Source organism: Tauraco erythrolophus, chromosome 29 (assembly GCF_009769465.1).
Source record: "Tauraco erythrolophus isolate bTauEry1 chromosome 29, bTauEry1.pri, whole genome shotgun sequence".
NCBI classification, from domain to species: Eukaryota; Metazoa; Chordata; class Aves; order Musophagiformes; family Musophagidae; genus Tauraco; species Tauraco erythrolophus.
In genome coordinates this window covers 66,817-81,880 of record NC_141493.1, presented here as the reverse complement: position 1 = coordinate 81,880, position 15,064 = coordinate 66,817, and the positions used below count along the sequence as shown (strand labels likewise).

Genomic DNA, 15,064 nt, shown 5'->3' with positions numbered 1-15,064 from the left:
AGAGTCAGAAAAAAATGAAGACAGAAAAATTAAGACAGATTTACAAAACAAATAAAGAGAAAATAAATAGGTGGAATAAAGACTAACATGACTTGTCACAGCTCATTACAACAAATTTAGTTTGAAACCTTTTAATACAGCAAGTACGAATAAAACGTATCTACTCCACAGAGGACAGAGGTCAAAGGACTCAGTAGTCTGTCACACAGAGGATTTGTTTACCAGATTTTCTGTTGATTGCGTATTTGTACTTATTTTAAGAACATGGAAACTATCTTTCAACTAAAATGACATATTTCATTTAGTATTTATACTTTTTTAACTGTTTTTCCCACCACCACTATGACTTAAGATAAAATTGCTGGGAAACTAGAAGGGCAGGGATAGAATAATCGGCCCTCCTCCTCTCTGCCATTTCTTTCCTCGCTATATAACAAAGCTACACTAGAATCAAGCTGTTGTTTATTTAGCAGTGTTCTACATCATTCACTCTCCTCCCTGTCTGACTATACTTTAAAGCTCTGTAGTAAATAAGGTTCCTTTATTAATCGAACTTCAGAGATCCATCATTCTGTATCTGACAACAATCTTCAGGACAAAAAGGACTGATCCAGTCAACACATTGGTCTAGTCTCCTCCTTTTTAACCAACTACCCTATGCTCAGCTTCTGCTGAAATTGTGTCAGAGAACGCCACTAAAAACATTTCCTCCACAGTAGCACCCCATTGACATAGATACTCATCACAACATCCGATGTCTTCCCACAGTCACAAACCTTGCCTTTAGGTTACTGTTACTCCAAATACTGCCAGAGCCCCTCTTGGTATTGTTCTGCACCATTTCACCCTAAATGCACCATCTCACAGCATCCATTCATAGCTGTCCATGATAGCAGAATCATAGAATGGTTTGGGTTGGAAGGGACCTTAAAGATCATCTAGTTCCAAGCCCCCTGCCACAAGCAGGGACACTTTCCACTAGATCAGGTTGCTCAAAACCTCATCCAACCTGGCCCTGAATGCCTCCAGGGATGAGGCATCCACAACTTCTCTGGGCAACCTGTTCCAGTGCTTTAACACTCTCATTGTAAACAATTTCTTCCTTAGATCTAATCTAAATCTCCCCTCTTTCAGTTTAAAGCCATTACCCTTTGTCCTATCACTACAGGCCCTTGTAAAAAGTCTCTCCAGCTTTCTTGTAGGCCCCCTTTAGATACTAGAAGCCTGCTGTAAGATCTCCCTGGGGTGTTCACTTCTCCAGGCAGAACAATCCCAACTCTCTCAGCTTGTCTTCATAGCAGAGGTGTTCCAGCCCTCAGATTATCTTTGTGGCCTCCTCTGGACTCACTCCAACAGCTCCATGTCCTTCTTATGCTGGAGACCCCAGAGCTGAAAGCAGTACTTCAGGTGGGGTCTCATTTCTGATATGCTCACATTTGGTCTATTACCAAGAGCTACTTCACCTGTTCGCTAGTCTAGTGAATCAAGTCCAAAGTAATTTTTTAGCACTTAAGTTTCCAGAGTTAGAGTACAGATGGAGGCCATCTGTTATCAACCACGATTTTTTCAGATACAACTACAGCCTTCTCTTCCACAGAACCAGCTGGAACAGAGTGAATCCTAACCCTCCTCCAGCTGGGAGCCAAAGCCCAAAGAGCACCCTTGGAGAGCAAGGGTGAGCTCCCAAAATGTAATTACAACGCTTTGGTTGCAGACCATTTATGTACTCCACCCAAAACAAACCAATCCATGAATAACTTCCTTACCAGTAATGGGACAGTCCTTTGCTTTAAGACATGGAATTAACAGTTATTAACCTAAATAGGCACAATATAGCAATAGCTATTGTATGCTTAAAGGCCTTCAAAACAACTATGATGTCCTCAAAGCATATGAACTTTCTAAAAAGATACAAGAAGTTTGGCTTCAGGTGATAAACGTGAGCTCACACTGGGATCTAGAACTATTATTTGCAAGTGGGAAGGCCCAAAGTGTGCTGCATGTAAAATAACCCAGAGTTAAAGTGATTGATAAGTACCAACAGATATAAATAATAACACAAAACTAGGAAACAGACATGCCATAAGGAACACATGCAGGACAACAGCATAGGGAATCTGCTTCAAATATTCTTCCTATTTTTCAGCCACAGAAGTTTCCCTCATTTTTTTTTCCCAAGAAGCACTTCCAGAATTTTGTTCTTATACTCTTAGCTGTACTGCAGGACAATATTGAGATATTTAATTAAAGGTTGCTACAGCCATATCCAGTTTTATCTGACATAAAAGACAGTTTCAAGGAGAGTGCAAATGGAGATCAATTAGTACCATCTGTATTTTCTTTTCAATTGTGAAAAAACAGTCCTACTGTTGTCCTGAGATCAAATTTAAAATGCTCTGGAAACATCCAACATGCACATCAATTATTTCAACTTCTCCTTCAGTTAGCTGTCATGTTAATGGGTTTGGGTTTTTTTTAGTAACAACAATTTTACAAAAAAATCTTACAATTCTTTTAACCTGTCTTCTGTAACAAGTGTCAAAAAAACAAATGCAGAGCAAGCTGTCTTTATCTAGTGCTTCCAGCCTTCAGACCTGCACCTTACCATAGCTTGGTTCCTCACAACAATGTACTAGGAAAGAGCTCTTTGCTCTTAAACAGGACTAAATATTACTGTACTGTAGTAGTCTTATAGTAGTGCTGTAATTCTTGCATTGTAGTAGCATTATATTAACTATTAAACAGTACTTGTTAATTGTAGTCATACTACAAAAAATCATGCATAGACCACACAAACGGTACCTTTAATTCCTATTTGTTAAACATATTATTACTATTTTTGTTGACAGTAAATGGATAAACAGAACGTACAAGGTAGTGAAACAATACACTTCAGCTTTAGCACTTATCAAAAACTGCTGCATTAATAAAGTAACACAGTTTGCCTGGACTTTTATACAAGTACTACATTCTGATCTCCCACATCTTCACTGGTTTTTGACTAAAGCTAGCGTTTAAGCTGTGGCTGGGTTCCTCCTTCTAGCTTGACCGTCATACTACCCAATTTTAAAATCATGCTGAATGATTCCAAAGGAAGATATACCCTGCAGTAAGTACTGCCACAATACACAGTCGTAATTTTTTGTAATCTCAAAATCATGAATGCGTTTGTTTTGTAATGACTAAAAGACATGATTAAAGTTTTCAGAATGTACCTAATATACCATGACTTTTATTTGTTACATAGATAGCATTATCTTATGCTCTCCATCTCATAAGCATTGTCTTATTTCACACTAAATGTCAACTTTCCAAAACAAGATACTTTTGAGTTATGCTTTTGTACAGTGCCAACACAATATGATTTGAACTACTAGGTATCATAGCCTTACGAATAAAGGCTACTGTACCAATGAGAACTGTTCAGGAAGACAACTCAGGGCTTTCCAGACCAACATAGATTCAGTGAGATCTTCTGTTTCAATAGAACTGGGAAAAAACCCAACAAAATAACAAAAAAAAACCAACAAAAACCTCACAACAAAGTTATCCCACAATTAAATATATATTATGCATTTGATAGCCATACATAAGCATCAGACACTTGTTACTTTTCAGGTTTCAAAGCACAAATAGAGTGTTTCAAACTAAGTGCCTATAAGAGAGAGAAATCAGTCTCTCTGTCTGGCAAACGCAACCCAACTTTTGTGCCAAAAAGCAAGCGAAGAGATACAGACGTTAGTGGTACAGATAAAAGAAACGTATAGCAGGCTGCACGGCCAGCTCCACAGCACATAACCAAGGCCTCTGATGATGTGCCAGTTCACAACAGAGATGGCTAAAAAGGCTACCGCCCTGAGCTGCCCTCTCTGTCCCTTCACTGGAGATTCTCTCCCTCCAGCATCAGCTGAATTTCACAACACAGAACATTAACTTAAACCAACAATTTTATTTAATAGTAATAAACTGGGCTACAAACCACAGCAGTTGAGGAGCAAAACACCACTTGCTTTGTCTTTGCAATGGCTATGGTAACCTCTGGCAGAGATGCAAGGTGCCAGTACAAATAAAATTAACTTCCTAAATCATCTCTACAGCACCTGCCCCAATCACCACCAACAACAATAACAACAAACAAAAACAAATCTAAAAACCCAATCGAGTGGTGGTGAAACATCCCAGAAAATTTCATCAAGATACTAAGTTTTTTCTGCATACTCATGTCAAGTCTTTCTATTCCCAAAGACATCTCAATAGCCAGTATATGTTAAAACAGTATCAATTGTTTATTCTGTTGAGTTTTTATAAAGATAACAAAAAGATTCTGCCCTCAGCTATCTAAAGATACATGGCATTCATCTAAAGATAAATTATAGCTTTCAAAGCAGCACAAAATAATTTTTTTTCTCCCATCTCAGAAAAGGCACTTTTAAAAATAATAATTAGTAGGAAGTTTCAAGAAACAACTGTTTATCTGAACAAATACTACCATACAGCAATTTCTCCTCAAGAAAAAAAAAAAAATTAACAAGTAAAAATCCTGGTTTAGTCTGCAAATATGCTAACTACACATGAAACAGAAGTGACAGTTATACTTTGAAGACATCTTTCATACATATTCGATCAGGGCTTTACTATAGAAATTGCACTGTGACAGCGTGATTACTTATTTCAGAGTCTAGCTTGCACAGTGTTGCTCGTTCCCTACAGATGTCACTGATGCACGGTGGACTTCAGCTGACCTAATGTGGGAGGCCTGACATCTACACTCCCTCACTTCCAGCTATGTTGAAGGGATAGTGTTTGCCTCATACTTACCCAAGAGGTAGTAACCCAATCGTCTTCTTTTTCATTACAATTTCAGTATGAACTCCCTTTACTTTTAGGTATTACAACAATTTGCCACCACCCCCTCCTTTCTTCCCACAACAGGGATACGCATTGTGAATCTTACCAGTCTATCACCTATCACAGAAACAACACCAAAGTGAAGCACAGCATTTAGTCCAAAACATCACACGGAATGCAAAAATAGCTCTTAACTGCAATTCCCATTTTAGCTTCTAAACTACAGGAAACTGAAAATAAAGGCCACTTCCCTAAAGCCTACACAAGTGAAGGCACACAGAGGCTTAAAACTGAAATTTAAGACAACTCTTTGTCAGCCATCCTCACTAACAGATAAGCAGATTTCAGCAATGAGCTCTGCCCATCAGCAGGTTGTTTTTTCTGTTTGTTTTCACTCAAGTAGTGTTTTTAGTTCAGGGATTTCAAAACTGTAATGTCAGCAGCATGTCATTACTACCTTCTAAAAGCTTGCCAGGTTTTTTTGCCCTTGAACACCAGAACGTGGTATTCACAGAACACTGAGACAAAAAATAAGATCTGAAAAAAGCAAGTAATATTTACTAAACAAAGCTTCTGTCAGGCTGCTTTACGTTTACTCTGTTTAAAAAATTTAAGCCACAACTTTTGTAGACCTCCCGCAAGGCAGTCAGTTTCATAATACACAGGAAAATATCCAGAACTGAATGTTCACTTCTAGGCATCTAAAGAAAGTGACACTACCATCCAACAGACAGGTAAGCACTTGCAGCTGAGTGGAAGCTGCATTTGAACAAATGAAAGGAAGAAATATTACATGTTTAAGATTCATAAATTTGGATCATATGATACACGGAGAGTTCTTAAATGAATGGTAAAGGTCAAACAATGCAAGGATAACAGATTAACAGCAAATGAGACAGGTCATTAGGGGTTTGGGAGGTTGACCTTTTGTTCATGTTGTTGCCAAGACTCTTCTAAGAATCAAGAGAAACATTGTCACAATACTCCCAAAGAATCTGTACTGAATAATTCCATTAAAGAAAAGAAGGAACCTTCCAAAAAAACCCCAACCCAAAAAAATCCCTCACCGCTTTCAAGAACCCATTAAGTCAAGAAAATCACTACAGTATAATAAGCCTTTTGCATCTGCATAACTGGCTAAGATTTAACACAAAACAGTAGAGTGAAGGAAGATTATCACATAGTGCCTGCATTAAAAAACAACAACAAAAACACACATACACAAGACAAACAAAAAACCCCCCCCACAGATCTGGCTTCCACTGACTTGCTATTCAATTAATGTTGGTAGAATCTACATAGATGTTTTAATATCATGTTTTCAAAATGACTTAAGAAACTAGTATGAAACTCAGCATGAATTATACCGCAGGGACTGTACACGAAGAGCAGAAATCTAGGATGTTAGTTTAAAACACACACCAAAAAAAAAAAAACCACCAAAAAAACCCAGAAGAATTTATTGAAGAAATTCCTTGCAAAACTTATTATAGCTACTGTGCATTCTAGTGTTACTAACGATCCTTTTAGTGTTCAAGCTGCTCAGATGTGAGCAGGTGGAAATGAATTAGGGAGCGTATCTAACAGCTCAAACCGCACATACATGTACACGTGCATGTCTTTATATTTACGCACACACGAGAACTTGACACACATTTTTCCAGGGAACAAAAAACAAACCTCAGACCAAATTCAGTATTTATAGTAACCCACGTTATCATTCACCACTCTGATATATCCCATTTTAAGAAAATCCCAGGGAACACTTCATCTGAAAGAATATCAAGCTGGTCCTGAGTTTTGGCACATTACGACTGAATAAGCTGCGGAACATACTGTGTTAATAATAATATGCACAGCTAATATTTTCCACTGTTACCACTCTCAATCAATTACTAGCCTCATGTGCTAGACTTGTTTACATCCAGTTTTCATACCATTTTACAGCTATACTGGTTATAGATATAGCTGGAGAAGTACATAGGAAATATTTGTAGACAGAACATTTGAAAAAAAGGATGGAGAAAGCTGCTGGAATTTTCAGTATAGTAATACTTACTTCCTACGTTCCACCAGCCCACAACACTGACTAGTTAAGTACTGTGTCCACAGTAGAGGTCCTACAGTTCAAGGAGAACTTCAGAGAAACTTTACTGGTGATACAGCAGCTGTGCAGATTTATTTATTTTTTTAATGCAGAAGACTCCTACAGTAGTTTTAAGTCTTCAAACTCTAATAAAACATAAAGCAGCCCTCTCACCAGACGGTGAAGCTGACTTTAAAAAACATGAGCAGCACGCACTCAAAGAACTCATCCCTGAAGAGCGTATTTACAACAACAAAACATTTCCAATGCTGCTGAAAAACATATCTGTTATGGATAGAAAAAATAATTTTCACATTCTAGAAGTCCTGGAGACTAGCAGTGTAAAGATATGAATTACTAGCAAATTGGTCTTCCATAAACGAACATAAGCTTCCGTTTTACTCTGCTTCCACAGTAACACAAGGACAGGAAAGATAACTGATTGGGTATGAATTTTACTCCAACAACTTCATCTTGAGGTTGGAGGGGGGGGGTCAAAGACCTCAAGTGTGCAGAAGGATGGAAGAAAGGAGGGAGAAAAAAGCATAACAATAAGAGAAAATAACAGAAAAATACTTCAGTCTGTATAATGAACTATATTTAAGAAGGGTGGGGGAGGCACACAAAAGAGAATAGAAGTCCATGAGGGTTCATTCCAGCGTTTCCATGCTCTCTACATCCTCTGATTTCACTCTTATTTTCAACTGCTATATCCTATACACCTTTTCTTCTTATTTCACAACTGTTCTGGGACAGAAAGTGATTACTTCACTGGGCACAAAGAAAGCCTCTACATCAGCATTAGGTGGCAATCAGCGCTTCACTATGTTATCTGTATTCAAATAGGAAGTCGAAGTGGCAGTCAAACAAAAGTGTGAAAATAAGAGATTATCTCAAGTTTGCTTTGCAAATCCACCTCTCTTTAAAATGAGGAGGCTTACTTTCCTATGTTTTCCTAACATAACTATAGTAAGTCTGTTATCATACATTCAGCTCAACCATACAGTAGAGTTAAGAGGTAAATTCCCCACAGTAGTTCATTTCCAGTTTTCAGGTCCAAAGTACAAGTTACAATCTATTATGCTTCCTCTGATCACACTTAGAAATTCGGACACAGTAGGATCCTAAATGCAAATTAGTAATTTCTAACCTACAAGATGCAAGTTAAACAAATCATCGACCTCAAATTGCAACTCTGTATTGATACATTTCATCAACCACAAGAAAATGCCCATGTAAAGTGGATCTTACCTTATCCTTTTCGTGGGGAAGGAGACACACTGGAGGGAGACAGGAAAGAGACTCAAAACTCTCCTTCCCATCAGCATTAGTGGTTGCTTTAGTGTTGAGTTGGTACAGAGGTCCATCTTTAAGGAGCCTTCCATGGCCAACAGCACGTTTGACAGCTAATCGCAATTGCTGGTGAAAAATGGAGGCAGCGCCACCCCCAAATAATGCAGACACATCTTTCTGACCTTTCAGAAAGCGCTCGATGTTCTTCAAGGATGAGCCACTAGACTCGGCCAAGCCCTCGATTGCCCGTTTGATAAGTTTATTCCAGTCCACATTTGGTTTACCATCCAACTTGCCATGGTTCCGAGGCTTTGGAAGTGCTATTCTCCCAGGATTATCAGGATCCTTGTAGGAGTTGAGACCCTTGTTGGAGACTTTTAAAATAGTTCCGTCTTTAACACTCAACTCCAACTGTTCCAGAACAGTTTTGCGGTCCAAACCGTGCGAAGACGACACTGCATTGCATATCCTCTCCTCTGAAGGACGCTGTTTTTGCTTCTTTACCTTTTTGATTGCCTCCAAAATCCACTCTGTATACAGCGGGTTGGCGAGTTTTACCATGGTGAAGAATTCTGTATATCCATAGAGTCGTTATCCTTTATCCCGATGCTGAACAAGTTTCACACAATGAGAAAACAGATTCTCGAATGATGGGAACCAGCTAACCATAGCATACGTGTTTCCTGTTCTGAATTACTCCTCCTTTCTCAAACATTATTTGTTTTCACACTGCAGAGAGGAAAGAAAAACAATCAGAAATTTCCTCATTCTTTCCAATAAATCCCATAATCACTTCAGAGAAAGTTTTTCTGTAAAGGTATAAAGATCTCACCTCAGCATCTGGTCTGCACACTCACAATCAGAAAAACTGTAACATTAGGCCTGTGAGAAAACAAGAAGAGAGACATTTCCAAAGAATGGTTAGAGAAAAAAAAAGAAAAAAATTAGCAGCCAACATTAATTCATTAAACGCATAGCAGTTTTGAAACACTGAAGTAAGAACTAAAGGTTTTATCTTCACTACTAACAACAGCAAAAAACCAAAGTCTTTTTAACAGAGAAAAAAAGCATGCCCTTTTTATTTCAATCCGTAAGTCAGTATAAATTCTATACCAAGTTTTATATTATTGCTGAACACATCCTAAATTAATATTTGGGAGGAAAAATAACTCCCAACAAAGATCTTAAAAAAGCAGTAGCTCTCTTCATTTTTGCACATGGAAGACACTGCCTGAAACTTCCATAGAAAGCAGTAGGAATAGCTAAAAGCCTTGAGCAAACCGCAAGAAACTTTCAGAGCTTTTCCAGGAGTGTAATCATAGGTCTGATTCCCTCCTGCTAAGAAAAGCTATGACAGTTGTTCCATCAAGAAAAAAAAGTGAAAAAACTCAGCTGGAGATTGTAATTAAATGTTCCACTTTCAGAGACTGTAGAAAAGAAGAATACAATATTATAATCCTCAGTACAGATGAAGCATAGTGAAAACACTTGAGGACAAAGTAACAGGTGACCATACACAATGAAGAAGGAATGCTTATGACACTGCTAATTAAAGATGCAGACAGAAGGGTAGCAGCCTCTACTTCAAGGCCTTTAGTTGTCTTTAACAAAGGCTTTTCGTACGTGTGGTAACAGTATGCTGTGCTGAAGTTCTACTGCAAAAGTACACTAACCAAGAAGGATTTATAAATTATTACAAGGAATAATAATTTTCTGCCCACTAAATCTTAGTCACAAGCTAGTTGTCAACACAGTTCTGCCATTCTGCTTTCTAGTAAGTACTGAAGAATTTATCAACACGCAGGACACATTTGCATAAAGACATCAGACTCAATCGCACAGCTCCATCCAGCCAATACTGGAAAGATTCAGAACTACTGTTTAGACCAGAAAGGATGCAGTGCTTGCCTAGAGTTCTTTTACCCCACAAACAACAGAGGTAAAGAGAAATATGGTCCTCGAGACTGGTCTGCCTAGCAAAGCGAGGCTGTGCTCCCAGGGCGCCCCAGCACGCCCCGAGCTCGGGGCCAGGGAGGACGCGGTGCGCTGTCCCCGGCGGAGCTCCGTGCGCAGGACGTTACGTAACCGCCCGGCCAGGCTGGGGCGATACCGGGACGGTCCCAACGCCGGCTCGCTCGCTCGCTCTCTGCCTGACAAGCGGCCCCTGCACCTGCTACCGCTCGTCCCCATCCCTACCCCGGACGGGCCCCGCACACGGCGCCCCGAGGGGCGCAAGTGCCTCAGTCGAGAGCCTCGCACCAGCGGAATCAGGAGAAACGGGGCGCAGGCCGCAGCCCCAACAGCTAGGCGGGCTGCACGCCGTCCTTCCCCCCCCCCGAGACGGGCAGTGCAGCCCGGCTCCCCGTACGGGTTCGGCCGGGCCCAGGCCCGCGCCCGCCTCAGCCGCACTCCTCTCGAGTCAGAGACAGAGGAGCTCAGCCCGCGACTCCCTGGCCTGCATCGCCCGCCTCATCCGCGCCGTGCCGTAGACGCCGCGTCCCCAGGGTGTAGGCCTGGCGGGCCCCAGGGGAGCGGGCGGCCGGGTCTGGGCCTGGCGCAGAGCGGCGGCGGGGCCGGAACAGGCCGCGAGCCTGGAGCACCCAGCGGGCCTTCCTCTTCCCCGGGCCACGGAGCTCGCCAGCCGCCTGTCCCCGAGTTCCTTGGCACCGGGCACCCGAGCCGGGGTGGTGCCGCCAGCGCTACTTACCGAGGCCTGCGAGAGACGGGAACCGAGAGGCATAGGCCGGACGGCGGCGAAGCCCGAAACTGACACGGCGGCCATCTTGGGTCCGGAGCTCTGCGGCGGGGGGAGGGGGCGTGGGAGGGGAACAGCCCGCGGCGGGCGGGGGCGCGCGCGGGGAACAGCGCGGCGGGGCGGGAGCGGCCGCCGCCGGGAAGAGCCGCGGCGGTGGGTGCTGCGGCACACCGGGCCCGCGGCGGGAGCGCGCGGCAGGGAGAGGCGGGGCTGCTCGTCGGGCGGCCTGAGCGGCCGGGCCGCTGCCGCGGGGCCAGCTGCCGAGGGCGGTCTGCGTCGCCATGTGCGCAGGGCGTGGGGCCGGAGCGGGAAGACGGTGGCGCGCGGTGGAGGCTGACTGGAAGCAGCGCTGTGGCGGGAGCTGCGAGAGCGGCCGCCGACGCGGCTGTCTCGCTGCGGCTGTGGGGTGCGCTCCGAAACCGCGGGGCTGCGGCCGAGGGTATAGCTGCCGGCTGCTCCGACCGCCGAGGGCCGGGCAGGAACGGCGGGAGGGCTTGGGCGGTCGCGCTCTGGGTATAACCTGTAACGCAGGAAATCCATCGCTTAGGCCTGACTAAGGCTGCGCTTGGAAGAGTGACTCTGAGTTTTTCCGACTTAAAGGTGCCGACGTGATGTCGAACTCTGCAGTAACGGGACCAGGTAGCTTGGAGAGCGAGGATGCCTTGCCCGTGCCTCTCAGCTGCGCGCGTTTAAGGTCTGCTCTGTGCTTACGCATCTTTGTGAGGTAATTTGTGTAACTTTCTGACATTTTCGATACGTTTTAGTTTGTAGAGGAAAAATACGCTGCCAAAACATTAGCCGTTCTACACGGAAATAACTTGGGAGCTATCTCGGCACTTCGGCCTTGGCCCCGCAGCGCTGTTACTGAGATCAAGAGCGGGCTGTCGGAGAACAGAGGTCCACCCGTGTCTAAGGGGCGGAACAGCATGGTTCTCTTCTGCTCTGCAGAGCTAGAACGTCGGACTAATGTGCTTAAAATTGGCAGAAATGAGCAAAGAGCAAATTCTCATTTTACAGTGTTCTTGTCTAGGTTATATTTGATTGAAAGACTCTCATTTTGTTACCCATTCTGAATGGCTATGTGCTGCATGCAATTCTCTAACCTTTTCTGACCTCTGGCTCAGTTTACCAGTTGTGTGTACACACTATAAAGTAGACATTTTTCACCATTGCCTTCAAGTGCAACTCTTGTGTAAAGTTTCATGTTAGCTTCCCTTTTTAGAAAAGAAAAAAAAAAATCTGAAGAAACACTGTGGAGACAGTTGATACACCAAACTCATGTTTTCTGAATGGCATTGCTCTTTTGAGCAAGAGGAACTCTTTTGATATTTCAACAGAATAGGTTTTTCAGTGCAAAAGTTAAATGTTCTCAATGAATTACTTATCACTTGAAGCCGAGTTCGAGATGCTGTTGTACAAGGTACTGTACAATCAGTTCTGTTTCTGCCATGTAGACGATAGAGGTCTGGCCTTGTCCTGTCAGAGCTGGATTCTCCCTCCAAATTAATCTCTTCTCCCACCTCTTCCTGAATCTTCAAAATTCAAGTGGTTCTATGCTGCATGGCTTCCAGAGCCTTAAATTACAAGGCTGTGGTGCTATATTCAGAAAAGCACATTATATTGAGATATAAATGTAATTTCCAGATAAGAAAGTAAAGTAAGACTAAGAGGGTTCAAGCATATAACGATGAAACCCAGTTGTGTTCCTACAACACAGAGTATCAGTCTGTAGACTCTGTTCTGTTTCAAAATTGACAGTAGGTTATTATTAGCAGGCTTGCAAAATTAATTGGTTTTGTTGCCTGTTATAAATAAAAAAAATGGCCTGTTTTCTTCTAAGCTCTCTTTTATTTTCACAGCACAGGCTAACAGTTATTATTCTAATAGTCAGAAATCCTGCATATGACAAACTACAGATGATAAGGAATTGTTTTATCATAAAGACAGTGCATGCTTTGGCAACACCGTTTTGTAGCATTGCTTGTTGACTGTGCTTAGGTTTCTCTGGAAGTTCATGTACTGTCACTGAAGCATTGTACCTTTCAATGAGCAGTTTTCAGGCTGTCAGTAAATTAACCAGCAAAATGAAATTCTATTTTGGCAGCATCTTCTTCCATGTTCTCCTTTTAGGTTCCAGTTTATATAAGCTCCTGAGCCACTATGGAGACTGACTTTCAGAACAAAACATGATCTTTGTGGTAACAGTTTGGAAGCAGCCAGGCAGCACTTCTGCAGCAGTAAACAGTGGTGTAACTGCAAATTGTTCTCTGTAGGTGCCAGTAAGATATTTTAATAAACCTGTCTGATTTCAAAGCAGAAACATATTTCTCTTTTCCCTCGAGAACCTTTTCCTTTGGTGTGCAGAAATAATTAATTACCCTATGGTTGCTTTTGTATTGGCACCAGTGTTCTTGATGGCTAAAGAAACTGAGGTAACCATAGGAAATACAGAAGTGGCAATGTAATGAGCTATGCAAAATATTAAAATTTTGATGATGGGTGCAAGCAGTCAGAGGGAAATGGCAGTTTTTAAACATTGTATCATACAGTCAAAACTGAATTGCTTTTCATCAGACAAAAAAGAAATGCCTGTATTGGAAAGACATATCCCATGACTTTTCATTTTAAAGTTCAGGTTAAAACCAGAAATGTTTGAGTTTCTCAGAGAAACAAATGTATAAAGGCTTTATGTTGTTGATCTATTTAACTATGTGCTGCGGCTTTCTGTTTGTGATACCTATATGACTCCCAGCAATATAGTGTCCAGGAGCCTCACAGACTGATAACAATAATCTTTACAATACCTTTGTGTTAAAAGTGATTATATTAAAATCATGAATAATTGTTTTAAATTTAGAAGTGCTGTAATTAAATGACAAATTATTACCCCTTTATTGCTCTCAAATGTGTAATTCATTACAGTAATTTGAATTAGACATTAAAAATATTATTTGATGTTTAAAAAATGCATTTGATGCAAATCATGACCATAAAAAATTAATATATTGGTCATTTCTCCATTATTTTCTGCTATAGCGAAAAGCTCATCTAGTGCATGTTGAATTATCTAATAATTTCAATCAGCATGTACACATACAGTAGTATTTAAAGGTAATGTCAGAGTAAATAAACTGACTTCTGCCCCATTTTTGGGAAAAATAGCTACAACATATCAATAGAAAATACATCTAATATGAACTCTGACCTGTGCATTTTTTTTTGCATTATAGACATAACGAGTCCATTCAGCTTACTCATCTTGACTACTTGGTGGTATCACTGCTTAAAAGATTTGCCCACGATGGTGAAGCATAGTTAGTCGCAAAAGCGCAGACCAGAGTCTTTCAATGCTTATGCAGCAGTCCTGACCAGCAGGAAGTCACCTTCCTTCCCGTGTGAAAAAGCTTGTATGGGATAGGAAGGGCTTATTTTTCATTGGTTTTCTGTTTATGTTTGTTCCCGGCAGAGTAGTAAAATTGGAAAATTATCTGTAATGGCATCTGCCTGACTCAGAAGTCCGGAGTTTTGCTATATGAACATGAAAAACCTATTCTAATTATGCAAAGGAATCACTTCGTAAAGAGTTTAAATGCATTCTGCGTGCCAGTTGTCCTTTTCATGCCAGCTGGATTGTGTTTTCAGTCGTGTTGTTACTCTGTGGTGAGCAAACCAGCCAAATAATGCAGTGGAAAACATTCGACTAGCGGCTCCTCACGGCAGAAACCGGGTTATTTAACAGGTTTTATGGACTGCTACTACTACTAAGATGTCTACCCTGAAAAAGAGTACCGTTAAAAAAATTAGTAGGCATCGTTTGTAAGGCCGCAGGCTCCGTCATCTCCAGCGTGAAGTGCGGTTCTGACCACCCCGTCTGGAAAACCCGGGCGAGCGCCCCAAATCGGGAGGCAGGGGGACACCGAGCAGCCTCCGAACGTGAGGAGCGCGGAGCGTTAACTCCTGAGCCGTCGGGCGCTGGCGAAGGCGCGGAGAGGTGAGCGAGGAACGAGCGTCCCTTGCGCCGCGCCGCGCCGCGCCGGGCAGCGCTCGACGAAGCTTCCGAGCGCCGGTCCCGCCCCGGTCCC

General features: G+C 42.1%; 1 protein-coding gene across 2 annotated transcripts in view; it reads right to left on the bottom strand.

Annotated features, from left to right (window-relative positions):
- KAT6A (lysine acetyltransferase 6A) overlaps window positions 1-11,023 on the bottom strand; it is a 46,365-nt gene extending 35,342 nt beyond the window's left edge. For both annotated transcript variants that reach the window (XM_086628200.1, XM_086628201.1), the window contains exons 1-3: window positions 10,935-11,023; window positions 9,060-9,109; window positions 8,186-8,956 (exon numbers count right to left, since the gene is read on the bottom strand). In XM_086628200.1, coding sequence (XP_086484326.1) covers window positions 8,186-8,788 — 603 coding nt within the window. In that variant the 5' untranslated portion in view covers window positions 8,789-8,956; window positions 9,060-9,109; window positions 10,935-11,023. The remainder of the gene's footprint in view (window positions 1-8,185; window positions 8,957-9,059; window positions 9,110-10,934) is intronic.
- Window positions 11,024-15,064: the final 4,041 nt, after the last annotated feature.